At 65.1% G+C, this 25,542-nt stretch overlaps 1 protein-coding gene across 10 annotated transcripts in view; it reads right to left on the reverse strand.

Annotated features, from left to right (window-relative positions):
* The window catches only part of GSE1 (Gse1 coiled-coil protein), a 424,152-nt gene that overhangs the window by 20,058 nt on the left and 378,552 nt on the right, over positions 1-25,542 (reverse strand). For 8 of the 10 annotated variants that reach the window (XR_011071602.1, XM_068529229.1, XM_068529238.1 and 5 more), the window contains 5 exons: positions 17,886-18,104; positions 6,912-7,111; positions 1,442-1,617; positions 808-1,005; positions 5-196 (listed from right to left, as the gene is read on the reverse strand). Coding sequence is in view for 9 of the 10 variants with exons in the window: in XM_068529229.1 (XP_068385330.1) it covers positions 5-196; positions 808-1,005; positions 1,442-1,617; positions 6,912-7,111; positions 17,886-18,104 (985 nt within the window). In the remaining variant the exon portion in view is untranslated. Of the gene's footprint in view, positions 1-4; positions 197-807; positions 1,006-1,441; positions 1,618-6,911; positions 7,112-17,885; positions 18,105-24,616; positions 24,639-25,542 lie in introns of those variants that run through there. The other 2 variants (XM_068529231.1, XM_068529230.1) reach the window with 2 other exon arrangements.

Here is a 25,542-nt window from a genome sequence, read left to right on the forward strand (position 1 = left end):
TTACCTCTCGGCACTTAGGCTGGACATCCGCTCCGAGTGCAGCGCCGCCAGGGACGAGTGCGAGAGCTCGGGCGGGTAGCGGACCCCAGAGAGGTGGAGATGCATAGCTGACGGATGCAGTGGGGGCAGGGAGCCGGGCGTGGGGATGGGGTAGAAGGGGGACCGCAGGGCCGACAGGCAGTAGGAGTCGTCCATCCTGTGCGAGAAGACGGGGCTAGTGAGCACGGACGGTAAAGGAAAAAAGGCAAGACCCAGCCCTACCACCAGGTGCCCCAGCCAGGTACAGTCATTGATCCAGGGGCGCTGGACAGGGCAAGATGGCCACAGAGCCGCCATGAAGGCCCTGTAGAAAGGGTCCACGTCCACAGACAGACCCAAAGCCCCTTCCTCCCAGAGGCCAACAGATGATAACAGCTCAGGGCTCCGAGGCCCTGCTGGCCACCCCAGGCCAAGTGAGGAGACTTCCAGGTCTGCGGAGGGGAGGTCCACAGCATTACTGCCGACCCGTCAGGGAGGACGCAGGAAGCTTCTACGGAGAGCAGTGGTACAGCGCCGTCTCCGGCGGGGTTTCCGGGTCCCACACAAACCGTGCACTCTGTGCGTTAACGCTTACGTGCGCCAGTGGAGCCGACGGCAGGAGAGGGAGGAGGTGGGGCAAGGCCAGCTCGGACAGGATGTCCCTCCGGGGGCAAAGTCCTAACGGCTCATCTGGAGGGCTGGGAGGAGTGGCCGCCTGGGGTCTCCCTGGGAATCTGGCCCCAACCAGTGTCTGCCCAAAGGTGGGTGAGGAGGTCTGGGGCGCCTCACCTGAAGGCCGGGTGGGGGAAGGGGTGCGGGGCCAGGTAGCTGGGGTGGTAGTAGGCCGCGGCGGTGGCCGGGTCCAGGCCCAGGGGAGGCAGGGAGGACACGCGGAGGTCCTCGGCGGTGTGGTAGGGCCGGAAGCTCCGCAGGTAGTCCTCGGTCACCGTGCTGGGGGGCACCACGTGGTGCACGGGCCGCTGGAGGCTGCGGGAGGGACCGACAGAGGATGAAAGGCAGAGGTGAGCCCCAGGCCGGGAAACGGGCCAACCTCCCCGCACCTCCACCATGCCTCCCTCGCGAGGACAGGTCCTGGCCGGAGGCCCAGGGCACAGGCGGGCAGCTGCTGCTCCTCGGGCCCCCCCCCGCCCCCGGCCCCCCGCCGTCCTCACCAAGTGTGCGCAGGGCCGCTACCCACGGCCTGTAGGGACCCCTGGCCCCGGGAGCCCCAGGCTGGGGGTTTAGGATCAGGCAGACGGCAGAGCCAGCCGTCGGCTCAGCGTGGAAACGGCCAGCAGGCACAGACGGGGCTGCCGGCCCGGGGCTGAGCCACCATCTGGCGGCTCCTGGGCTCAGCTTGTGCGGCCCTCAGGGCTCCAGAGCCCAGCACGCATACCCTCCCCGGGCCCCGACCTGCACTTACTTCAGCGGAGGGAAGCGGGAGTCCTGCACCACCGAGCTGGGGGAGATGCCGAAGGGGTAGGGGGTGCTGAGCAGGTGGGAGGGGATGGCCGGGCCCCCTGCCTTCTCCTGGGGCAGCGGGGGCTCCACGATGAGGCGTTCCCGACTGCTGCCGCTGCCCCGAGAGCCAGCGTCTTGCTAGAGGAGAGAAAGCAGCGGGTCAGGGAGGGGGCGGGCGGCTCAGACCACGGCCGACGACAAGCCAGGCCTTCCTCCAGACTCGGGGCGGGGGCGGGGGTGGAGGTCGAGCTTTTAGAGTACGACCCAGAGATGGGCCTTTCCTCACGGTTTTCTACCCAAACCCGCAGTATGAGTGGCGCAGCAGGTGGAACAGAAAGAAGGGAGGACACGGGTTCCGATGATGGGCGGGGTCTGGACTGAAACGCATCTGGGCAACAGGAAAGGACAGATGCCCCAGGATCGGACTGGGGTCCAGACGAGTGCCCGTCTGCCCGCGAGGGGACACAGCACAGTAGGGCCACCCGTGCCCTCCCAGCACGGATCTCCCACAGGTCACACCTGCTCCAAACTCAGACGCGGGAACTGGGTGATGGTGGTCCCCGCACACCCCCCAACCCCTGGCGGTGAGCTCTGCACTGCAGCGGCTGTGACAGAACGACGCGGAGCCCCTGGCCACTGATCGCCAGGCATCCCAAGGGGCCAAGGCGTCAGCTGTGCTGCCCGCTGCCGGCCCGCGTGACAGATACCTCTCGGCCCACGGTGCCCGTGGAGGACGTGGCCGAGAAGCTGCTGCTGCCCTTGGGCAGAGCATGCCAGCCTGTCCCCCGGACAAACCCTGGGGCGGCCCGGGCGCCAGCCAGAGCAGGCAGCCGTGGGACCTCAACTGGCCAGACCTGTCTGGGGACCTTTGCACACTGATGGGGGCAGGGCTGTGGGCCTGCCTGCCCCAGACTCCCGGACACAGAGAGTGACCTGGGGCCTGGCGGGAAAGGCGGCCCCCCCCAGAACCCCCGGCCACACGGAGGAAGGTCCTGCACGCCCACCCACAGGAGCGTCCACAAGCCATCGAAAGGTTCTGTCGTTGCGGTCATTCACGCGGCTGAGAAAGGGCCGCGCAGCAGGCACCACGTCACAACAGCAGCCGGGGGCTCTCGCTCTGGACGTGGGAGCGGCCGCCAGTCCGGGGTCTCCGTCACCGTGACGCCCTGTTCTGCCTAAGGTGAGGACATCTCGGCCCAGGCCTCCCCTGAGCCCCAAAAGCTCCACAACCCGGCCCCTCCTTGGCCAGATGGCACGATGCCCGCCACCTGGCGCCAGGCCCGGCCGCCCCTGATCAGCCGCAGCAAGCAGGGCGCGGGCCCAGGTCTGTCCACCCCAAACCCACAGTGTTTCCGCTGGGCCACAACCCTCTGTCTGTCTCCTCACTGATGTGGCCCGTGTCCAGGAATGACCACTGTACGTGGGGCGGTGACAAGAGTCTGTCCCCGAGGAGACACCCTCTCCTGTCCCCCCAGCCCTGGCTCTGCCAGTCACCTTCCCGTCAGAGTCAGGAGATGGGGCAGCAGAGACCCCTAAACCATCTCACTCCCCGTGTGGGGGGCAAGGGAGAGACTGCGCAGCCCCCCGGGCGACCCCTCCGCCTCCACACCAGCAGAGGGTGACCCGGCGGAGCAGGAGGGGCCCGTCCGTCACCGTATTTACCAAACGTGCTGGGTGGGTGGGCGCCGCGGCAGTGATCGTTAATTGGAGGAGACAGGCCGCTGACTGGAATTTTTAATGAGCGGCCACATCTGTTCCCACGTGGGCACAGCCCCTCCGCTCACGGCGGAGCCCTCGTGGTGTGTGAACTCCGACCTGCCCTTCCCGGGACGGGTGGTCACAAAGCGGCAGTCAAGGGTGGGACCCACACGCGCGCCAAGCCCGGGTCAGGGCAGGGAGCCCGGGACCCCCGCCGAGGTATTAACGAGCCTTCTACACGGGGGCCGGCGCGGGGCGGCTTCTGTCTGGTCCTGGAGACCCTGGACGGGTCCCATAACTGCCCCGGGCCTCGGTTCCCCCAGCTGTCGAACGTGCAATCACAGCAGCGGCTCACAGAGCAGCAGGGACGGGTGCGCGGGTGTGAACGGGAAGCGGGGGTCTCGCGCAAGCAGCTGCACCTCCTAGCCCACCCCTCTACACCCCCTCGCGCTCCCCGTCGACACTACCACCCAAGGGGCTGTCCTCAGCGTGCCGGGTCCCCCTCACCCCCCTCCCTCTGCTGGCACAGGGCCAGGCCAGTACAAGGGCTGACCGCCGCGACGAGGCGCGAAGGCTCTCCTCAGCTGCTCTGGGGCCTGCCCCTCACGGGGGCCGCTGTGGAGTGGAGAGGCCCTGCGCCCGAGGTCTGGGATGGACTAAACAAGGGACGGCACGGCCCTCAGATGCTCTCTGGATGGGGACGCAGTGGCTGGAGCCGGAGGCCCCCTAGGTGCCAGGGCGGCTACCCCGATAAATGCCCGCGGTGATGGGACCTGGGGTGACCTGGGCTCTGCCTCCAGGCTGGCAGCAAGGCCCCTCCTCCCCTCAGGCCGCAGTAGGAGGAAGACGGCAGCCCAGGACAGCGGAGTCCTTGAGGGGACCTCGATTTAAGAACAAAACCTGGGGACAAGCTCCAGGCAACTCCAGGCCATCACACGCTTCCTTGCGCTTCCGGCACTGTTTTGCTGAATCAAACAGCAGAGTGAGGGGCCCCAGGCAGCCCCTGTCCCAGGGGAGGGGCCCCGGGCGCACCAACCCCAGCTCAACGCCGTCCCCAGAAGCCCCCTTCAACCCTCGGCAGGACAAAGCCCTGCTTGAAGGCGGCTGGGCCAGATGGCACCTTCCCAGCCTGGCCGAGGACAAACAAGGAGCTGGAGAGGCTGGGGGAGGGGTGGGCTGGCGGGCAGGGGGTCCAGCGGGCCAGACCCACGCGCCTCCCGTCTGGCTGGAGCCCTGCCCAGCTTATGACAGGCACCTGGGAACGAGGTCAGGGCGGGTGGGCCCGGGCAGCAGCCCCCAAACCAGGCCAGGCCCCGGAGGCTCAGCCGGCCACCCCGAGGCCCCCGATGGTGGCGGCCAGGCCCCGGAGGCTCAGCCGGCCACCCCGAGGCCCCCGATGGTGGCGGCCAGGCCCCCACGCCGGCCCGTGGCCGGGCTCACCCGAGGAGCATCTGCGGGCAGCTCTCATTTCTGAGCAGCGGCTGCAGGCGCAGCTGTAGAGATGAAAGAAGGAAGGCGTGGCGGGGGGGAGGGAGGGAGGGAGGAGAATCCTTCATTCTCTGGTGATTAGAGAGGTTTCCACTAGGCAGCCGGGCAGACATGCCCTGTTAGCTTTAAAACAGACTATTTGTCATCGCATCTGTCCTTCCACAAGCTCCCGCTACCTGGGAAATACCGGTGACCCCGGTGCGCGGGAGGGCCCCCCGTGACTCACGTGCCGTGACTTCAGGAAGCCCCCCTCCCCCCTCACCACTCTACTCTTCCCAGTCTCCCCCTCCCCAGAAGGATTCAATTCTCCGCTGAGCCTTTGTGCCGGAGCCGGCGAGCCGTACATCACCCACTAATCCAGCTCCCTTCCCGCCGCACCCCCTGGTGGCACTAGTGTCTCATTAGCCACCGCCTCGGTAAGTGGCTGGAGAGAGCCACCGCAGCCCTTTCTCTAGGGGTTACTCGGTGTTTCTGAGGCAGTGAGGACCCCCCGCCCCGGGAGGAGGGCTGAGCTTGGGGGGAAGGGGCCCAAGGCCAAGGCACCTGAGTGTCCAGGAGGGGGTCGTTTAGGAGGCTCCTGGGTCTGGATGGGCAGCTGCTGGGCACAGAGGGCAGGACCAAAGGGGAGGATCTGGGCCGTGGGTGGCCGTCACCAGCCAGGGCCAAACCAGGGACGTGGCAACAGGATCAGAAACCATCTGGGCCCCCGGGAGTTAGGGGAGACACAGGTGGTTAGGGCCCTGAGGTCCAGGCTGGTCGCCAGGTGGCAACGGGCCCCTCTGGAGGCAGGAGATGCTGGTGAGGACCCCTTGTCCTCCCTCAAACCAGGACTGCGGCGTCTTGGGCCTCTCCAAACCCCTCTGGCTGGGATCTGCTCACCAGGCCCTGCCCTGGCTCTCCTGCCTCCAAATTGCACTCAAGATAGAGCAAACAAAGCCAAGACAGCAGCTTCTAGGCGGGCACGGGGGCCTTGGCCAGGTGATGACCCAGCAGCGTCCATCACCTTGGATGCGGGGACCAAGCTACGGCCACCTGACCTATCTCCAGGAATTCAGGGGGTCCCCACTGGGCTCCCTGGTCAGGGCCTGCCTGAGGGTGGCCCCCTCTGTGGACGGAGGCTGGCTCCCCCCACCTCCAGGGCAGAGAACAGACAGACCCTGAGTGATGTCCAGCTGGGGCCCTGGTGCCCATCCCCCCAACCCGCCCCAGCAGGGCAGAGAGCTGCGAGGGGGGTGAGGGGAGAGTTCCACCCTCCCCCCTCCTCCCCCACTTTCTTTGTGGTTTAATTAGTATTTCCAAGTGGTGCTATCCCTCTGGGAACTCCAGAAAAATCCAGGAGAGAAGCACAGAGACAGGGTTCTTAATTAGGAAGGGCCCCTCCAGGCTGGGGGCACTGGGGCTGGGGGCGGGTGGTGGAGGTAGGCAGGTGCAGGGGCAGCTCCCAAGGCCACCAGCTCCTCCTGCATGGCCACGTCACACCAGGCGGCACCCACCCCCCCACGTGCGGGAAAGGGCCTCCTGGGGCGGGCGGGCTTCAAAAGTTAAGACGGAAATAGGAAAACTGACCTGTGAAAATATGGGCTGGTATTTTCGCTATTTCAATTCCTTGTTTGTGCAATAGATAATAATCGTTAACAGCTATTGTCTATCAAGTGCTTACAATGTGCAAACACCATTTTAAGCACTCTGTCCCCCGCAAGATTTCTATGTTGGAGTCCCAACCCCCCAGGACCTTGGAAAGTGACCATATTTGAAGACAAGATCTTTGAACAGGTTATTAAGGTAACACGAGGTCACTAGGGTGGGCCCTGATCCAATAGGACTGGTGTCCTTATGAGAAGAGGAGATTAAGACACAGACACACACAGAAGGAAGAGCATGGGAAGAGACAGGGAGCAGACGGCCGCCTACACACCAAGGAGAGAGGCCTCAGGAGAAACTGACCCTGTCCACACCGGCAACATGGGCCTCCAGCCTCTAGAATGAATCTGTCTTAAATAAGCCCCCATCCGTGACGCTCTGTGATGCTCGTTGTGGCAGCCCAAGACCACTAACGCCCGTGAATCTTCTTAAATCACACAGACCCTCCAGGTAGGTGCTGTGGTTATACCATTTTGCAGAGAAAAAGACAGGCTCAGGGGAGTGAGCTGGGGCAGGGGATTTCAACCCCGAAACCCAGGCCTGCTCCGCGGGAGGCCACCTTCCCGGCCTCCACCACCCTAAGCCCCCCTCCTCCCCACACTCACCTGCCGGCTCTCGCTCCTCCACACGCCATTGACGGTCTTGGTGGGGGCGATGGTCACCACGGGGGGCGTGCTAGGGACGCTGTGGCCCCCGGGGGGGACGATGATGGGGCCCATGGGCACGCGCTTGGGCGTGCTGGCCGGAGAGCTGTGGTTGGTGGCCGGAGAGGAGACGGGGGACGACTCACTGCTCAGTGAAGACCCTGCGGGAGAAGGACACAGCAGCCTGAGTGGGTGCCCCCCGGCCCCCAGCAGCCGGGCAGGGGCATGCGGGCTCCTGCGGACGCCCCGCCCCAGCCCGGGATCCGGGTGGTAACTGCCCACCCCCGCCCATGGACAGGGTCTCCCATGCCTGGCGCTGCTCCCCCAAAGCCTCTCTCCCCCCCCCGAGCGGGGGAAAGAGCCAGGGGCGCAGGCAGGGCCACCGCCCCAGACATGGACGGAGACACAGCCTCAGGAGAGCAAGTGTGGCTCGACGAGTTACACCCACGGCAGCTGGGGGCCGTGCGCGACACCCCGGGTCACTCGGGCTGATGTGGGCCGCTGGGGCGCAGGGTGAGTGAGGGGCCTGCTGAACCTGCCCCACAAGAGAGCTGCACATGAGGGCATGAGCCCGGGGGTGGGCACGAGACCCCCCGAGGCGCACAGAAAGGCCCGAAGTTCTCCCCGCGAGCCCCCTGTGTGCTTGAGGGTGGGCGTCCTAGCTGCTGGACGGGCCTGGCAGGGCCTGGCAGGGTGGGGAAGAGGCGAGGGCGTGGCTGAGGAAGGCTTGTACTTCCAAAACACCGAATGCGTTCATTTCAAGTGTTAAGAACTGAGCTATGAGCCGGCGCTGAAAGCATACAGGTTGGCGGTTTTTAGCACATGCCCAACGCTGTGGAAACAGCACCATTATCTGATTTCCATCACCCCCAAAAGAAGCCCCACCCTCAGCATCACCCCCATGTGCTGCCCCCCGAGGTGGGTGGTGTGGAGGCCTGCAGGCCTGCGGGGGGTCCGGAAGATGGGGTTGGTTTCGCTCCTGGCAGGGGCACAGGGTCACGGTGGTGCGTGGGGCGGGAGGAGAGGGCGGGGCCTGGGGGGCTGGGAGGAAGTCACCTTGGGTCCTAAGGGGGAAGGCGCCCATTTGCAGCCATGTTGGCCCACAGCTGCTCCTCCCGCGAGGGGTGGGGCCGCCTGTGAGCGAGGGGTGACGGCACGTCCCCTCCCCCACCGGCACCAGGCTCACCCCAACGTCACCCCCCCCCGGTGGGATATCCCAGCAGGCGGGCAGCAGAGTGGCCCCTGAGGGCTGGAGCTGCCGGCAGGGCCTGGGCCTGGTCCTGGTGTCCCCGGGAGTCACACCCAGGCCCAATGAGGTTCGGTCGTGTGCACATCCACACCCCGCACTGTTCTGGGCTGCAGTCTGGGGACAGAGGAGACCCCTCACATGCCCCCCCCACAGAGGCCCCATGGCACACGGGCCCCCGACACAGACCCCACCACACCTGAGAGCCACAGAGGGCACCCACGGCCCTGAATCTGGGGCAGGCCACACAGGGGACCCCCAGATTTTACTACACAGCAGAGCTTCAGCTTGTGCCAGGCACCGCTCCCGCCCATGGTCACGGGGGTGGCGTGAGCTCGGGCGACCAGAGGAGGTGGACCTGGCCGCGGAGGCTGCTGCCGACAGCCCCAAGCAGCGGCCTGGAGACGCGCCATCTTGCAAAGCTCCCCTCTGAGGGGCTCAACCGGGCAGCCTCTGCCTGCGGGAGCCCCACTTGGGGCACCTGGGGCCCCGGGGCGGGGGAGGAAGCTGGGGCCAGCACAGACCCCCCCCCCCCCGCCCTCCGCAAGCAGCACCCATCCTCCCTGGATTTTGTTCAGAACCTGCCTGGGTCCCAGGGGCCAAGACCCTCGTTTTTCTCCAAACCATCTCAAGTGGGCATGCTCCTGCTACCAAATCAAACCTTTGCCTGAAGGGGAGGCAGGGCAGCCTACACACAGCTCAGGGTGCTGGGAGACAGTCACCCCTCCCTCTGCCCCAGAGGCCCCGGCCATCGAGGCGCGGGCTCAGTGGTGACCAGGGGGCAGAGCGGTCGGATGCTGAGGCCCCACGGACGCTGGGACAGAGCTTCGCCCTGAGCAGCGTGCTGCCGGTCCAGGCCGCTTCACCGTGCTTCCCCAGGCTTGTGCACAGCTTGAACCACCGTACGGGGCAGCCCCACGGGGAGACACCCGGGCCCGCCAGACCTGCCCCCAGCCGAGCCGCTCGGCAACCCCAAGAACGACGCTGAGGCCAGGCGCCCCCTTCACCTGCAGCCCTCAGCCGTCAGTGCCTGCCAGTGGGCAGTGAGGAGTCGCCTGCAGGCTGCTGCCCCTGACGTGTGACCCCCGATTCCCCAGAAAGATCCGCCAACCACGGCCCACGCAATTCTGCAAGCCCAAGTCGGCCGGGCCAACCACCGAGACCCAGCACCGGGTCAGGATCCCAGCCGTGAGGCAAGCTCCAGCCTCGGTCAGCTGTCATTACCGCCCGCCTGGGGACAGCCGACAGGCGACAACGTCGGCGGTCTTCCTTTCCCAGTGGGACAGCTGCCAAAGTTTTGAAACGAGCTGTGTCTGCCAGGTTGGCGGGGCCCACCCGGGAAGCCAGCTTCAAGGGAGAAGCAGGAGGCAGGCGGCGGGCTGACCTGGCCAGCCCTGGGGCATGGAGCCGGCCGGCTGACGGAGGGAACCCCTGCGCCCTAAGCGCTCACCAGGTTTGTGCAACTTGGGGAAACTGGGAGCATCTATCTCCCCACCACCGCCCACGCCCTGGCCCGGCAACCCCGCTCCTGGGGCCCCAGCAAAGCAGGCTGCCGTCCACCAAAGACGCAGGCTGGCGGCCCCTACGGGAAACTCCCGCCATGTCCACCAGCAGCCGGAAGGACACAGAGGGGAGGGGGTGGAAAGCCACCAGAGCTCTCGGCCACCAAGCAGGAGGGACCTACCGTGCACCCGGCCTGCGCCCCGGGCCGCCCTGTGTAAACTCCGCCTGGGGGTAGAGGGAGCCGAAAAAGAAAGAAAACAAACACACCAAGGACCCCCACCAGTCAAGGGAGAGGCCACACTGCCTGGAGAAAACGGTGCAGTCAAGGCCAGGTGGGGTCAAGGCCAGATGGGGTCAAGGCCAAGTGGGGTCGAGGCCAGGTGGGCTCTGCTCCTCGAGGGGCCAGGCAGACGGAGGGGAGCTGGAGCAGACACTTCAGAGCCCCACCCTGTACCAGCCCCTGGGGCCTCACAGCCAGGAGGGCCCAGGGGCCACGCCACCTGCGCAAAGAGACTCAGGGCCACCTGGCTCCCGACCCCGCTGCTCCTGTCCCCTCCCACCTCTCAGACCACCCCCCTCCGGCCTCCGAGCCCCCGCCCCACGCCACTAGCAGGTCTCCGTGGACCAGCATCATTTCTAAGCGCTGGGCAGCGAGGGAGGAATTAGGAAGGGAGGGCGAGAGATGGAGCCCGGGGGCCAGGTGCCCCTGCCCGCCCGGAGGCCACGGGCAATTAGCAGCCTCGTCCCTCAGGGGCGGGCCGGACGCCTCCCTTGGCAGCCAGATCGACGCCTGACCACACAACCGCCAACTAGCGCGGTCGCCCCCGACCCCGTGGCTCAGGGCGGCGCGAGCTGCAATGAACCGGCGGTACACGGCCGGCGGCAGCGAGCCGCGTGCGGGCGCGGAGGGGGGTGCCAGCGCCCAGCGGTCCGCGTCACCTCTGTCATCTGACCTCGCGGATTAGCGCCCGAGGCCCCCTGAGCCCATGTAATTAACAGCTGAGACACCAAAGTCGCTGTGAGGGGAGAGGGAGCAAGGCCTGGAAACACAAGTGCAGCATGTCAGCTCCCGAGACACCACCCGAACGACCTTATTAAGCCCCAGCTGGGTGCCCTGAACAAGGGCTTCTGTGCCGGGACCACCCCTGCCCGGCACACTACAGGCTGTGAGCTCGGTCCCGCCGCACAGCCCCCCCCCTCTCCCGGGCACAAGCCTGCACCGAGTCAGGCCGCCTCACCCGGGGAGGGACGGCGGTCACCTGACGTGCTGCCTAAAGGAGGACCCCTGGGATGCCTTCCAGAGACGCCCCCTCCCGTGGCCGGAGCCGCAGCACCAGAGGGCCCCCCCCGGGCAGGGGTCCCCCTCCGGCTGAGCCTCGCCCAGACAGTCACCAGGTGCAGGCAGGGACCCGCCAGCCACGAGCGCGTGTGGATCCCCACCATGAGCACGTAGAGGCAGGGAATGAGGGGGGGACCCTCTGGACTCCCCGCCGGCCGGGTGCAGCGGGGACAGCTGGGCACACGGCACGGGCAGGGCTGCCCTCAGCCAGGCGGAGGGCAGTGGCTCCACCCACCTGTGGGTTCGGGGAGAACCCCCTGAAAAAGAGCCGCAGGGCTGCCCTCTACCCGCTTCCCTTCCTGGAAGAGGCTCTCCTGGCCTGCCTGCCAGCTCCTCCATGGCGCGGGAACAGTCGGAGGCCCGTCCACCCAATGCCCTCTCCCAGGAGCCCTCACCCCACCTCATGCCACCAGCGGGCGGGGCACATCTGCCCCCAACGTAGCGTCACAGGACGGTCACTAGACCCCAGCCAGCAAAGGCAAGGTGTGGTCTTTCTTACAAGACGCGTTTCCAGGGGCCGACGATGCGGTGATGCGCAGGACTGGGGCTGGGAGGGTGGTGGGCTTCCGCTGTGTTGGGGGGCATGAGGGGCCGGGAGGGGGCGCATCAAGGGAGAGGAGAGGAACTGGGGGCGAGAAGGCAGAGGGGGCTTCAGGGAGGGGACAGGGAAAGTCGCTGTTGCAGCGACACGGCCTGGGGAGGCCTCCTGTCCCAATGTCTCAGGGCCGCGCATCCCCCACCAGGGCAGGCGCAAGCCCCCCCTCCCTGGGCCCCGCTCTCCTCTGAATCCCCGGCCCAGCGCACAGAGGAGGCGGCCAAGGCACCACGGACGCCCCTGCGTGCTCACACCTGCGCCGCGAGACAGATGGGGCTGCAGACACGCCGGGAAACCCAGCCCCGCTGAGCCCTGCGGCCACACGACTGACGCACACGCGTGTCCCCTCACTTGTTTTGCTGTGTTCTCTGAAAGAAGCAGACTTCAGGTGGCAGAACAGGGGCGCCGCCCCTCCCTCCTGGCTCAGGCCGGCTGAGTGAGGCACCACTGGGGGGCAGAGTCCCACCTCCAAAACCCCGACAGAGGGAGGGACGCTCCAGCCTCCTCCAGGGGCTCCAGGGAAACCAGACGCGCCTGCAAAGCCAGCAAAGCCAGCGACAAGATGAGGCCGGCAGTCAGCAAACGCCTGGAGAAAAGCGCGCTCCCTCCCACCTGTGCTCGGGGACCTGGGCCCCGCTGCCCTTGCCAGCCTGCGTGTGTCCGGTCCAAATAAAGCCAGGGTCCGCCAGTCGCCTCTCTTGCAGGCGGCGAAAACGGTGCTCGTGCCCACGGGAGACCAGCTCCGTGAGGCCGCTCGGTGCCCCCCACACCCCGCTGGGGGGGACGGACACGTGGGATTTGAACAGGCCGCGTGGCTTTGGAGCCCACCCTGCTCCTTCCGCCCCGCCCAGCCCCGCCGGCAAAGGGGCCGAAGATAGATGCCAAGGGCACTGCTGCGGGACGTCTCATTCAAGGGGGTCCCGGCCTGTCACGGCCGAAGGGTCCCACGGGTACAACCGGGACCAACGTGGGGGTCAGGCCCAAACCTGCAGCCCGAGGCTCCTTCCAGAATGTGCTGTGTGGGCCTGGTCACGGCCTGGGACCCCCTTTCTCCGAAGAGCCAAGACGAGGGTCGAGGTGACAGGGAGCGGCTGCCCTGGGCCTGGACGCACCCACGCTGTCAGGACATTTGGGAGCAGCCGCGGCCAACTCCTCCGGCCCGGACAGGACGGGCTCTCTCCCCAGACGGGGTCAATCTGGGCCTCGAGACACATGCGCAGCACTCAGCCCAGCCCTCAGCCATGGAAACACTCGCCTTCCCTTCCCGGCCCCTCAAGCCCTGGCTGCACTGCAGGGGTGGGGGGGAAGGTGGGGATGGCAGGGGTTGGGGTGACGGCATGGGTGGATCTCATCTGCTGCGCACGGCGCCGCACACGGAGCTAGCGTGTTCTTCCTACGTCGTCACAATCTACGGAGTACAGACGTTATCCTCAGCCTCTTCTGTTTTTCTACTTTTTTATTTTTGGCTGTGCCGTGAGGCACGTGGGATCTTAGTTCCCAGACCAGGGATCGGACCCACGCCCCCTGCACTGAAAGCACCGAGCCCTACCCACTGGACCGCCAGGGAAGTCCCTAGACGTTACCCTCATCCTGAGGACACACGGCAGCTCAGAGAGGTAGAGCACCGTGCCCAGGCCACACAGCAAGGGCGTGAACCAGAATCTGCCGGCGTCCGCGTCCACCCTGCTGGGCGCCCGCGTCGGAGTGGGTTACAGGGCCAGGCAGATCTGGGCCCTCCCCCTCCCCGAACAGGCAGTCCCTTCGAGTCCCCCAGGGGAAGACACCCGGCCCCCCGCTGGCCGACGGGGACGGAGCAGGGCCGTGTGGCTGCAAAGAAGCCTCGGGAAAGATAAGACCCCACCGAGGGCCAATGTCTCCTCCTCGCATCCTCTCTCTGCGGCAGAGCAAATGACGGGCACGTGGATTACTTGCTCTGAACTGAATTTTTAAACTGCAGCCTGGAGACACGACGTGAGGAAAGACATCAGCTGGGGAAGCAGAGGGGAGAGCTGGGCAGCGTGGGGGGCGTCGGGGGCGGAGGAGCGGGTCACGGGGCAGTCGGAGGCACCCAGGGCTGCGGCCAGCACCTGGGCAGCCCGCGGCTGACCAGCACGGGCCCGGCAGCGGGAGGGGCCTGCGGGGGCGGGGAGGGCTGCAGCCTCCGCTGTCTTGGCTCTGCCATCGGGCCCACCTCTCCCACCACCTCCCTATGCAGGAGGAGACGCAGCGCTGGCTCCACCTGGGACCTCTGCCCTCGGGGACAGGGCTCTCTGGGGTCAGCCATGGGGTCCTGGGTCACCTCAGCCCCCAGATGCCGAGATGCTGGCACCTCCGGGGCTGTGGGGCCTGTCGCCCTGGGTCACCCCGAAGAGACGGGGGCCTCGCCCTCATGGAGGGACAGCTGCAGCAGAGGCGGTGGCTCCCTTTCTCTGGGAAGGTGGACACGGGTGCCAGGGCGGGGTAGGAGACCATGGAGTTTCCAGTGTCCCCTCTGCTGCCTATGGTTCGGGACACCAGCGAGCCCAAAGCTCTCGGCTTTGCCCACCAGCAAGACGGACAGAGAACACAGGCCAGGGCTGTGCTGGGAACGCAGCGGGAGACCGCCCTGTTCGCAGCAGGTGCTCGATTCAGGAGGGGAGAGCCCTTGCTGGGTCCACCTCCTCACACACCTGCTGACAGGTGTGCGGTGCCAACCAGCCACGAGAAGTGTGCCATGTGTAGACAGCCCTGCAAACACCGGTCTGAGAGCAGGAGCCAGCCGCGGGGCTGCGTGCACCCACAGGTGACAGACGTCCAGACAGCGGATCCTGGCTGCCAGGGCCGGGGGAGGGTATGGGGAGAGGGTGACAAAATACGCTGGAATTAAGAGTGACGGTCGGGCTTCCCTGGTGGCGCAGTGGTTGAGAGTCTGCCTGCCAATGCAGGGGACGCGGGTTCGATCCCTGGTCTGGGAAGATCCCACATGCCACGGAGCAACTAGGCCCGTGCACCACAACTACTGAGCCTGCGCATCTGGAGCCTGTGCTCCGCAACAAGAGAGACCGCGATAATGAGAGGCCCGCGCACCGCGATGAGGAGTGGCCCCCGCTTGCCGCAACTGGAGAGGGCCCTCGCACAGAAACGAAGACCCAACACAGCCATGAATAATAAATAAACTTTAAAAAAAAAGTATAAGTATTATTAAAAATAAAAAAAAAAAAAGAATTTTCCGAGGCGTGAATTATACCTTAAGAAGTTAAGGAAAAAAATCAAGCCTCCCCCCTCCCCACTGCTGCCATCACCAAGCCCAGCAAACGTCCCCCTTGGGCTCTCTGGTCCCCAGTGGAGATGCAGGCAGGGGAGCTGGGGGCTGCTGGCTCTCCCCGCCGTGCCCCTACAGCCCCCAGGCTTCCAGAAGCTGACAGCCCACATCTCCACTCTGTCCCCCGCTCTGTGGGGAGCACAGACCCACTCCCACGAGTGCTCCCTGCACCACTGTGGTGGGTGCTGGGGGGTGGGGAGTGGGAAGGGGGGTGCCCCTCCCCAGCCAGGACCATGCACTCAGTCTTGCCGTCCTAAGTCCGGCTCTCCACATCCACCTGGAAAGGCTGAAGGAGCAGCAGTGAGGGGCACAGGGCGTGTCCTCACCAGCTGTGTGACCTCACGCTCACGACTTGACCTCCCTGAGCCTCAGCTTCCCCACCTGTACAATGGGCCGACAACTCTGGGCTGCCAGCCAATTCTACAGACGGGAGACAGCCCATCAGAGCTGGGGCAACTCGGTAACAAAAATGGGGACCAGGCACGGGATGTGGCCCAGAGGGTGCTCCAGAGAGTAACTGAGCTCACGTCTTCAAACCGAAGCCCCACTGGGGCGCACCAGATGGTGCACTGCCAACGAAGCTCATCACTGCTGCTTTAAACTCCAGACTTTGCCTGGGGCCCCCAGAGCCAGAAATGAGGCCACAAGTCCCCAGGACACGCACACGGTAACTCGAGCATCAGGGCAGCGCAGGGTCCAAGTACTGAGCCCCCCCACCCCAAACCTCGGCTTTCTCACCAGAACGATGGGGATAACCTCGGGTCAACCAGCGGCGGACAGCACAAGCTGAGGCCAGCGCGGCTCGCCCCCTCCTCCCCCCTCCTGATCCTTCGTCACAGAGTTCCCGGGCATCACGCGGAACACCCAGATCACAGCCTGCGGGGAGCAGGGTCCGCTCCACAACAGCACACGCTGCTGCCGGCCAGCGAGGCCCGGCAGTCTCCGGCACGCGGGCTGTCCACCGGCCCGTCATTCGAGCCGGACGCTGCGGCCAGCCTGGGGCGGCAGAGAGGAGACGAATGCCATCAAGGCAGGCTCTCGCGTGAGCCAGGCCTGCAGACCTCCCCACCGCCCACTCGGCAAGGAGGGAAACGTGCCCTTTCACTGCCACATCCTCTACAGATGGGGGGGTGTCACCCCAGATGAACCCAGCTGCCCGGGAGTGGACACAGCTGTTGGCTGAAGCCCTGACACTCGGGGGTGACTCAGCCAGATGGCCCCAGTGTCTCCCACGTGCTGACAGTTGTCTTTGAAAGCTGCGCCAGCCCTGTTTCTCCGCCTCCTGGAATGCTGGGAAGGAAGACACCAAAGCAGGGAGCAAGTTCTGCCCTGGGGGCTTCGCGCTGACTCTGAAGAGACCCCCCAAGTCTCGACCCCAGCCCAGGGTGCCACTGTGCACTCTCCTCCCGGGGTGCTCGCAGCCAGCCCAGGACCTCTCTTCTGGGGGCCTCGCCGGCACGGAGCTCACCGCATCTCTGCTCTCCGGCCGCGTGGTGTGCGGTGGCCCCGAACAGCGGGGGCCTCCCGACAGCGGCGGGGCTCCTGCGGCCAGACTGGCCAAGGAGTCCCATGGTGGGCATGGAGGGCAAGGAGGGGCATGCGTGCAGGGACTGGGAAGGTCTGTCTGGGTGGACAGAACAGCCCAGGGCAGGCAGACACCAGCGGTGAGGGCAATCCCTAGCAATGCAGAAACCAGGCCCCGGAGGCCTTCGCTCCTGGGCCAGATCCACGCTGCCCGTCAATTCTAGTCTACTCCCCTCACATTCCTCCTCCGTCCAACAACCATGTAATCAGCAAGGGTGTGGAGACAGGTCAGATTCAGAAATCAGCAGACCCCCAGCCACCCCGGTCAGGGCAAATGTCCGCTCTGCTGAGCTAGAGACCCCCGAGTCTACAAAGACAGACAGAGTTCCCGCACATGTGTTCTTCGGGTGCCCCTGAGGGCCTGGAACCCAGGACGCCAAGCCCTGGACATTTGGGGCAAGGCAGATGGCCGGCAGAGGCACCCAGGGTCTCCGCTTCCTCTGCCCGGGAGGCCGACCCCCTGCCTCCAAGCAGTGAGTCCGGAGGGTGTCTGAGAGGCCTGCACCAGAACCCGCAAGGGCCCAGGCCTCCCACCAGCTCTGGCCGCAAACTGCCCGCCGGCCCCACTCATCCAGCCAGCAGCGCTTGGACTAACACAGGCTGACGGTCAGCCCTAGAAGTGCCCGAAGCCAGAGCTGTAGTGAGCCTCGTCGTACAAACAGGAAGGCTGAAGCTCAGAGAGGGTCAGCGTTTGCCCAAAGTCACAGAGCACGTCACTGCCCAAGTGACACCAGGAGCCAGGGCTCCGGACCTCTGGGGGACACCTGTTCATGCCACCACAAGACCCCTGCCTTGGAGGGGTTAAGCGGTGCCCCCACTTTGGGGCACTCGAGATAAAGAGGGTTTCCAGAGACCGTGCTCCCTGCCGTGTCTGGAGGGGGTATCAAGGCCCAGAGCTCCCAGTCTCCTGGGAAACATGCCACCTGGGGAGAGGCCCCCGGGGCAGGCTGGGGGCTCCTGAGGGACGAGTCGGGGCCCAGCACATCCACCCTCCAAAGCCACGGCTGCCGGACGCCCCCTCGGTGGTCTTACAGCCAAAGAAGGACAAAGCAGCAGAGAGCGCGGGAAGCAGGAGCCAAGCAGAGCTGCTGGGGCCGGTGGGCTCACCGGACGGGCGGGGGTCAGACAGCGCGGTCCCCGCCAGGACGAAGCAGCACGAGAAAAACCAGCAATAGACGCGGGCGTGCAAGCACGTGGGCGGGAGCGGCCCCGCCCCCAGAGCCCCGTGAACGTGCGGAGCGGCGGCTCGTGGGACCGGCTGCTCCCCCCCCCCACCCCCGAGCGCAGGAGCCGCGAGGCCTGGGCAGGAAGGAAGGGGCCGCTCTCTCTCCCGCCTCGTGGAGCCACCCGGCGGGCGCGCCTCTTACCTCTGGGCTCCTCCGCCTGTTTGGCGAGCTTGCGCAGCGCGGCAGCAAAGCTGGAGGACGGCGCGGCCTGGGCCGACAGCGCGCTGCTGGTGGCGGGGCTGCCGCTGGGCACCAGGGCGCCATTGAGCGGCGAGGGGGTGAGGGGGTTGACGGTGGCGGTGGTCCTGGTCGCGGTGGAAAGCATCCCTAGTGAAGGGGACTTGGGCTCATGGCTCATGCCTGAAACAGGAAAAGAAGAACCAGAAGTCACCCAGAGAGCAGGAGGGCCCGGCACCAGAGCGGGGTCCGCGCGGCCCGGGGGTCCGGTGCCAGCGGGCGGCATGCGGGGAAAGGGAGCAGAGCCGGCGGCCCCGGCAGGACAGGAGAGACGGAACAGAGCCAGTGCTGCGCAGAGAACGGGGCCGCAACCCCAGCGTCCAGAGGGCACACCCCACCCTCTCGGCTCCGTAAGCAAAGAGCCGGTGTGCCCAGGACCCCGGTGAGTGCAGATACCGAATGGCCCGTCCGGCCCAAGCCGACAACCTCTCCAGGACAGCCCGGAAGATCTGAGAGCATCCCGACGGGCGTGGGGGGGCGTGGGGGACGGAGACCAAGGCGCGGGGCCGGTGTCCTCGCAAGAAAGAGAAGAATGCCAGAGGAAAGGGAAAGGGCTGAACCACTGACGATCACGAAGACGAACACACTTTTGCCAGGCCTTCAGCACACCGCTCTGGAGGACTGATGGAGCACGTCCTTTTCCTTCCAGAAAAGCCAACAGGCTCGTGCTGGCAGGCAGCACAGACCCGGGATCGCCCCAGGCGGGTCGGCCGGAGCCCTGCTGTGCCGCTACCATCCCCCCTGGAACCCCAAGGCCACAGGGACCCAGCGGGTCTGCACTGAGAAGGTGCCTCCGGGGACAGAAGCAGGCAGAGAACACAGCCACCTGCAGACCCTGCTGTGGTCTCGCCCGGCGCAAACCCCGCCTAGACGCTAAAAGACCCGCAACCGCAGGTCTAAACCACTGTCCGGGGGAAGTCCCCTTCCCACGGGGGTCCAGGGTCAGGTGCCACGCTGGCCAAGGAGCCGCCACCCGCCAGGAGTGACAGCAGATGCCTTCCCACGAGCCCCCGGCCTTTCAGGTCCTGAGGAGGCTCAACCTTCACGCGCCCCACTGATAACGGCGGGCTCCCTGGTGGGCAGGCGTGAGCGGTGCCATAAATAAGTCTTCCGTTAACTTCTCCTGCCCTCTCGGGCACCTGCCGCATCCCCGCTCCCTCACCGTGGGTACATTCGAGAGGCGTAAATCAAGGTGCACGGCCTCGTGGGTGGCAGGGGCAACGGGCTGTGTGCAGGGAGAGGTAAACAAACTTGCGAAGCCCCAGACGGAGACCTAGGCGGGACAGCTCCAGGGAACACCCGGGGTCAGCTGGGGAGGGGTGCTGGGGAGCCATGGGAGGGGTGAGAGGGCACAAGCACAGAGTGTCCCAGAAGATGACAGGGCAGGAACGTGTGCTGCCCCCTGGCCACAGCCCCCACCCCCAGGGGCTCTCCGCAGCCCCCCGAGCCCAGCCCACCTCTGCGGCACTCTGCATCCAGTCCAACTCGAGTCTAACTTGCTTCCATGCCTGTCCCCGTGGGTAGCCAGGTGAGCACTGGGGACCCCCACCGGTGGCCAGGCAGGGGTGGGCCCCTGAGACCTGCCCTGCCCCCCCGCTGCCCTCAGAACTAGCCAGGAGAGGCCGCGGGCCCCGACACACGCCCTGAACCCAGGGTCCCGGAGAGCCGGGCCGCGGCCGCCATCGCCCTCTCGCCGGGCGGGTGGCAAAAGAGATCTTGGGGGCTCAGCTGTGTAAACGGCCACAGCAGGGATGGGGTGGGGGGGCGCATAAAAGGCAGTATCGAGGCAGGCGCGAGTTCGAGGGAACACCGTTCTCCCGGGAGAGGGCTCCCACCTCGTAAATAAAGGACCCGCACAAGCGCCCCTGCGCCCAGGCTGACCTCCCAGCTGCCGGCGGGTCACGTGGGTGGCGCCACGCTGGGCGACAGGGGCCCACGGCAGCAGGCCCACTGAGCGGCCGGGGCGGCACCAACCCGAGGCTGACCCCGCGTGATCTCCTCTCTCCGGAAGAACAGAGGAGAGGGTGGGAACCACATGCCCACAGGCACCGCAAGCCCACCAGAGAAACCCGAGAACCCAGGAGGCCGCAGGGTCCCTGCCCCAGCGGGCTGGTCACTAGAAAACACAGGTTCCCAACAAGAGTCCTTTCTCAGCCAAGCCAGCACCCAGCCAGCCACTGGAGGGCCGTGGAGCCCGATGGACGCCATGTCCTGGAAGCTCGGCCCAGGCCCTCCTCGGCCCCCTCTCCTCCTCCTCCACGGACGGTGAGGACAGAGAGGGCAGGAGGTGCTGCCGGCCACGGAGCCTGGAGGTCAGGCTTAGCGTGGACTAGGCTGCCACACGCTGGGGCCTGAATCCCGGCTCTGCGACCTCCAGCTGTGTGATGTTGGGCAAGTTACTTTGCCTCTCTGGGCCTCCTCAGTCTCCTCATCTATAAATGGGGGATAAAGACAAAGTCTGCCTCATGAAGCTAATGCCGCGAGGGTTCAAGGAGGCAAATTACGTGAGAAGCTTCAGAGCGGGGCTGGCACGTCCCAGGAGTCACTGTTATTATCATGCAACTGGTCAACAGACGGGGCAGAAACCCAGGTCTCGGGTGGGCGAGGGGCTTGGCTAAGCTCATACAGGTCAGGCTGGGCAAAATGGGACCCAAACTGCCGAATCTGTGCCGCCGACCCCCACCCCCACCCCTTCCGTGTCCAGGCCGGGAGTCACACAGCCCAGCTCTCCACACCCGTGAGTGGCACTGCCTGGGTCAGCGTGAACACGGGACACCCCGGGACAGAGGGGGACCGGAGCCCTTGTCCTGCTGCCTGCGGGGACCCCGAGGACATGACCCCACACAGGACCCGATCTGGGCGGTCCAGAAGTCCTCTGGGTCCTGCTCGGGACCGAAGCACCCTCAGCACCCACACTCAGTGGACCGATGGGTTTCTTTTCTTGAGGGGGGCGGGTGGTGGTATACCATCGAGCACCACCCTGTGGGGACCCCGTCCGGGCACGGCCCGCACAGGTCCTGGAGGTCCTGACCAACACCTAGAGGAAGGCGTCGCCACGAGGGGCTGCCCGGAGACGAGGTATGTGACGGGGGACCCCGGGGCTCCCTACTCCAGGGAAACGAAGACCCTCCCCGGGACATCAGGTCACACAGACGGTCGGGTCACCTCTCAAGACAGCCTCGTGATGGGCCTGGGAGAGGCCACAGCAGCAGTGGACGCCCCCCCCAACCCCGCACTCACTCCCACCCTGGGCCTGACCTCAGGGTCTCAGACAACCCTGAGAGGCCAGCAGAGCACCGGTGGGGACACCAAGGCCAGGAGCTGTTCAAAGATCGGTCACGGTCACGCAGACGACCCAAGGTCACGCAGACGACCCAAAGTCACACAGACGACCCAAGGCCACACAGACAATCCAAGGCCACACAGCTCAACAGCACATCTAGGACTCGAACCCCATTTCCTGGGCCCAGATGCAATGTTCTCACCACTCATGACACCACCTGACCAGTCCAAGGCCCAACTGTGATGCCAGACCAAGAGGTGCAACACACTCAGAGCTCAGGTACGCTTGACTACAGTGGTTTAGAAATGTGTCCAAGTCTGGCACTCATCCCTCAAGAGACGGGGACGAATCCTCTTCTCTCAATGTGGGCCAGACCTCTCAACTCACTTCCACTGAACAGAACACGACAGAAGCGAGGCAACTGCCAAGGTGATGTCATCAAAGGCCCCTGGTCACCTCCCTGCGCTCTCCTGGATCACTTGAGCCATGGGGAGGTCAGCTGCCAGGTTGTGAGGACGCCCTAGGTACCTGTAGGGAATCCCACATTCAGGGAACTGAGGCCTCCAGCCAACAGCCAACTGAAGCATGAACCATCTCGGCAGCAGCTCCTCCAGCCGCAGGGGAGCCTTCTGATGAGACCACAGCCCCAGCCAACGGTTCATTTACACCAGACTCTGGGCCAGAGCCGCCCGGCCGAGCCACTCCCGGATCCCGACGCGTTTAGGTTTGGCATAGCTTGTTACACAGCGCAAGGTAACTGCTACAGTGAGTGCCACCACCACGTCCTCTATTGATCACGACCCTCAGTCTCTATTTCCCTTCCTCTGTGGAAGTTCAACCACCTGCAGATACTCTGTACCTTCTTTACCCAGAGTCTCCAAATCGGGCCCCTGCGATGCCATCCAAGGCCATTAACCACCTCCCTCCCCTTTCCTGTATTCCTTAGAGAACTGCTCACCACCTTTAAATCCTATCACCTCTAAAGGAAAGGTGTCAGTGTGCCCATTTTACAGAAGGGAGACTCCAGGCTTGGGCCCAAGGGCCGACAGATGGTCAACAGCAGGGCTGGGATTACCTGAACACAGCACCTGTGTCCCACGTACATAAAGCTGGTCAGGGCCCAGATCCAGACCCATCCTGGGGCTGCGGCAGGAGGGCCTGGCTCTGCCCCACCCCACAGCCCGCACAGCATGCTGCCTTCTGACAGAGGGGAGGGGGAGCGGCGAAGTGAGGCAGGCGAAGCCGCCCTGCCAACTCCCAGTGACCGGTCCCCGTGGCCCAGGGAGCAGATGTGGAGGTCACTGCCCCGTGGCCATGTGACAGGCTGGCCAGCTGGTGACCCAGGCGGACACGCTGTGACCGCCAGCTGCCAGCGCTGGGCAGGAAGGTACACGGGTGGTCGAACAAGCAGGGAGCAGCCAGCCATGGGGCAAATCCCGGGGCAGACCCCAAAATGTCACGGGCCCCTTAAGGCCACGGGTGGGGGTCTTCAGGTGACAGCAGGAGGAGCAATTTTCTCATTTTTAGCCTTTTTACTTCTCTATGTTCTAATTCTCCTGTAGCGAACCAGGTTTTTAAAAGTGGGGGGCTCACAAAAAGACAGACTTGCCTGCATGAGTTTGGAATCACCAACAGGGGGACGGGGCCTTCCCCAGACCGGGGCCTCCTGCTGGGCAGATGCGGGAGCCGAGGGAACTGGGGTGCCCCTCCTGGAACCCGAAGCCTCACCGGCAGCCCCAGCCTTTCCCTGGTGACCAGGGTTCTGGGGGGCAGGTCCACCCTCTGCCCCTCCTGGACCAGCCGCCACCTGAGTGTCACCGTCACACTCCTACTGGCATCCAGTGACACCCCACCCCCCTGAGCCTGCTCTCCCCCCTCCTTAAAGCCCGGCACGTGCTGCACAGGCCCCGTGTACAGCGCCCCCAGGCTCCTGCGGCTCCCCCAAAGCGAGCGTCCCTGTCCTGGTGTCACTCGTGGTCTCTGGGGCAGCTTCCGGCCAGGAAAGCTGCTCTGCTGATGTCAGGTCACTTAAAATAGAATTCCAAACGAGCAGCTTCGTTAGGGGAGTCTAAAATTAGCATTCCTCCTCCGCATGTGTGCATCGGGAGGGGAGGGGAGGCAGGGGGCCCGAGGGACCACCGGCAGCTGGGGTGACGGCCCCCTTGCACCTAGGACGTGGAAGGACAAAGGCCAAATTCGGGGGACCCAGAGACCCCGTAAAGGGTCACCTTGGGCCTGCTGGGGATCGACACGGCCTCTGGGAGCATACCCCCCACCGTGTGCCTCGCCCCCCCCCCCCCAGTCACAGGCTCGGGGTCGCTTCAGGGCCGCTCTGCCCCCGGCCCTGCACAGGCAGGTGGGCCCCATACCCCGCCGCAGGTGCCACCGTGACCGTGGAAGCCCCAGCGGTGCGTGGAGAGGAGAGGGGGCCTCGGGCAGCCCTGCACCCTCGAGAAGCCCCGCAGGGGTCCCTAATCCTCCCCCACGCCCTCATCAGAGAGGTATTTATTAACTTCTGAGCTCCTGGCCATCGACTGAGTTCTTGTCTACATTATCAGCTCATGTAAATTCATTATCCTAACAGCTGGGAATAAGCTCCACAGCACGAAGGCCAATGATGGATGAGGGCCGGGGGCTGGCGCGGCCCTGGGGGCGGGGGCAGGGCCAGAGCTCCCTCTCCGGCTGTACCAGCCCCTGACACACGGGGAGCTCAGGTGGCCTCCTGGCCGCCTCATTTGCATCACATGCTGCTGTCCACCTCCTGCCCCCTCGACCCCCCCAGGAGAAAAGAGCTGCCACGGCCAGACACCCAGAGCCGAGAGCCCCTGCCCTGTGCCCGAAGCTGAGGGCAGGAGAGGAAAAGCCACCAGGCTAACAGCACGCACCGAATCTCCAGCCCCCTCCTCCCCCGGATGGTGACGGTCTTTAGAAGCAAGGACTGCCCGGGGAGGCCATCACCCTTCTTGCTCCTTCTACCAAAGTGTGGTGTCCTTAACCAATGCTCTTTCCTCTTCCCTGCCCAGGTTTCTAATATGGCCAGAAGCAGTACAAAGCTTAAACCAAAAAAAAGAAAAAGGCGAAGAAGAAAAATCCAAGTACAGAGGGGCGAGCCGGGCTGACGGCTGGGCAGACGTGTTCCAGAACCACCCTGTCGCCGGTGCTTCAAGAACAGACCCCGATCGACTCCGAACGCTCCCAACAGCTGGACTTAAAAGGGGAGGGGGGGAGGCAGGCCCCTAACACTCCATTAAACATGGTCGCGGCGCGGCTCCCCGCTCTGCGTGAGGGTGGAGGGCGTTATTAATCAGCGCGCCTCAGCCTCTCTCCAGCCTCCCGCCGATCCCGTAATTACCGCTGCCTTCACGCCGCTCTTCCGTGGCTCCAGACCTCAGGCCTGCTCCCTCCATGCTCTGTAATTACAAGCTAATAGCTGAGATGAATTTTCTGCTGGCTCCCGGTTCAAGCACCAACCCGCCCCCCTTCCCCTGACAGCCACCCCCCACCCCGGGTAATTACACCCCACGAGGCCGGGCCCAGCAGGGCCTCAGTTTCAGGCCCGCGTGCGCAATCTGGACTTGGATTCTCTAATCACCCCCCTTGGTAATTTTTCATTACCGCAGAGAGAAATGTTTGTGAACAAATACAAGTGTCCCCCAGCTCAGGGCCTCCATGCCACACCCCCCCACCAAAGGGGCGATGCTTCTGCAGTCCTACCAAGGCTGGGGTCACCTGAGCAGAGACCCCAGCAGGCGGCGGCGGGGGCCACCACGTGATCCCGGGAGCCTGAGCGGCTTCATAATAAATTCATTATTATATTTGCCTTCGGCGTGTTCTGAGCTCACTCGCACGAAGCAATTTTTCTTGGGGATGGGGGTAGGGGCGGCGCCTGGGAGAGTCAGGAAGGCCTCTGGCTCCCGGATGCACACGGGTGGCCTGCTTTAGGCCTTAATGTTCTTTTTCAATGACGGCCACCCTCTCAGGTTGTAGGTTTCTAAGGGGACTGAGGCCTTTTCTTGCCCGGAGTCCCAGAACTGGACGTACTCCCCAAGGCTAAGGCCCCAGTAACCGGCAGACCGAGCCAAAGCCATTTCGTTTTGGCTTTGGGGACGGCCGTAGCAGATGGCCTGGATCCTGACCCGGAACCAGAGGGAAGGACTGAGGGGGGGGTCGGGGGTTGGCCAGCCTGTGTGTCCAGAGACGACCCTGGCCGGGGAGTAAAATGAGTAACAAGGCAGCTCATTTTACGACAACGCTGCCATTCCCCCCCCCCCCCCACCA

This window comes from Eschrichtius robustus, chromosome 19 (genome assembly GCF_028021215.1).
Source record: "Eschrichtius robustus isolate mEscRob2 chromosome 19, mEscRob2.pri, whole genome shotgun sequence".
Lineage (NCBI taxonomy): Eukaryota > Metazoa > Chordata > Mammalia > Artiodactyla > Eschrichtiidae > Eschrichtius > Eschrichtius robustus.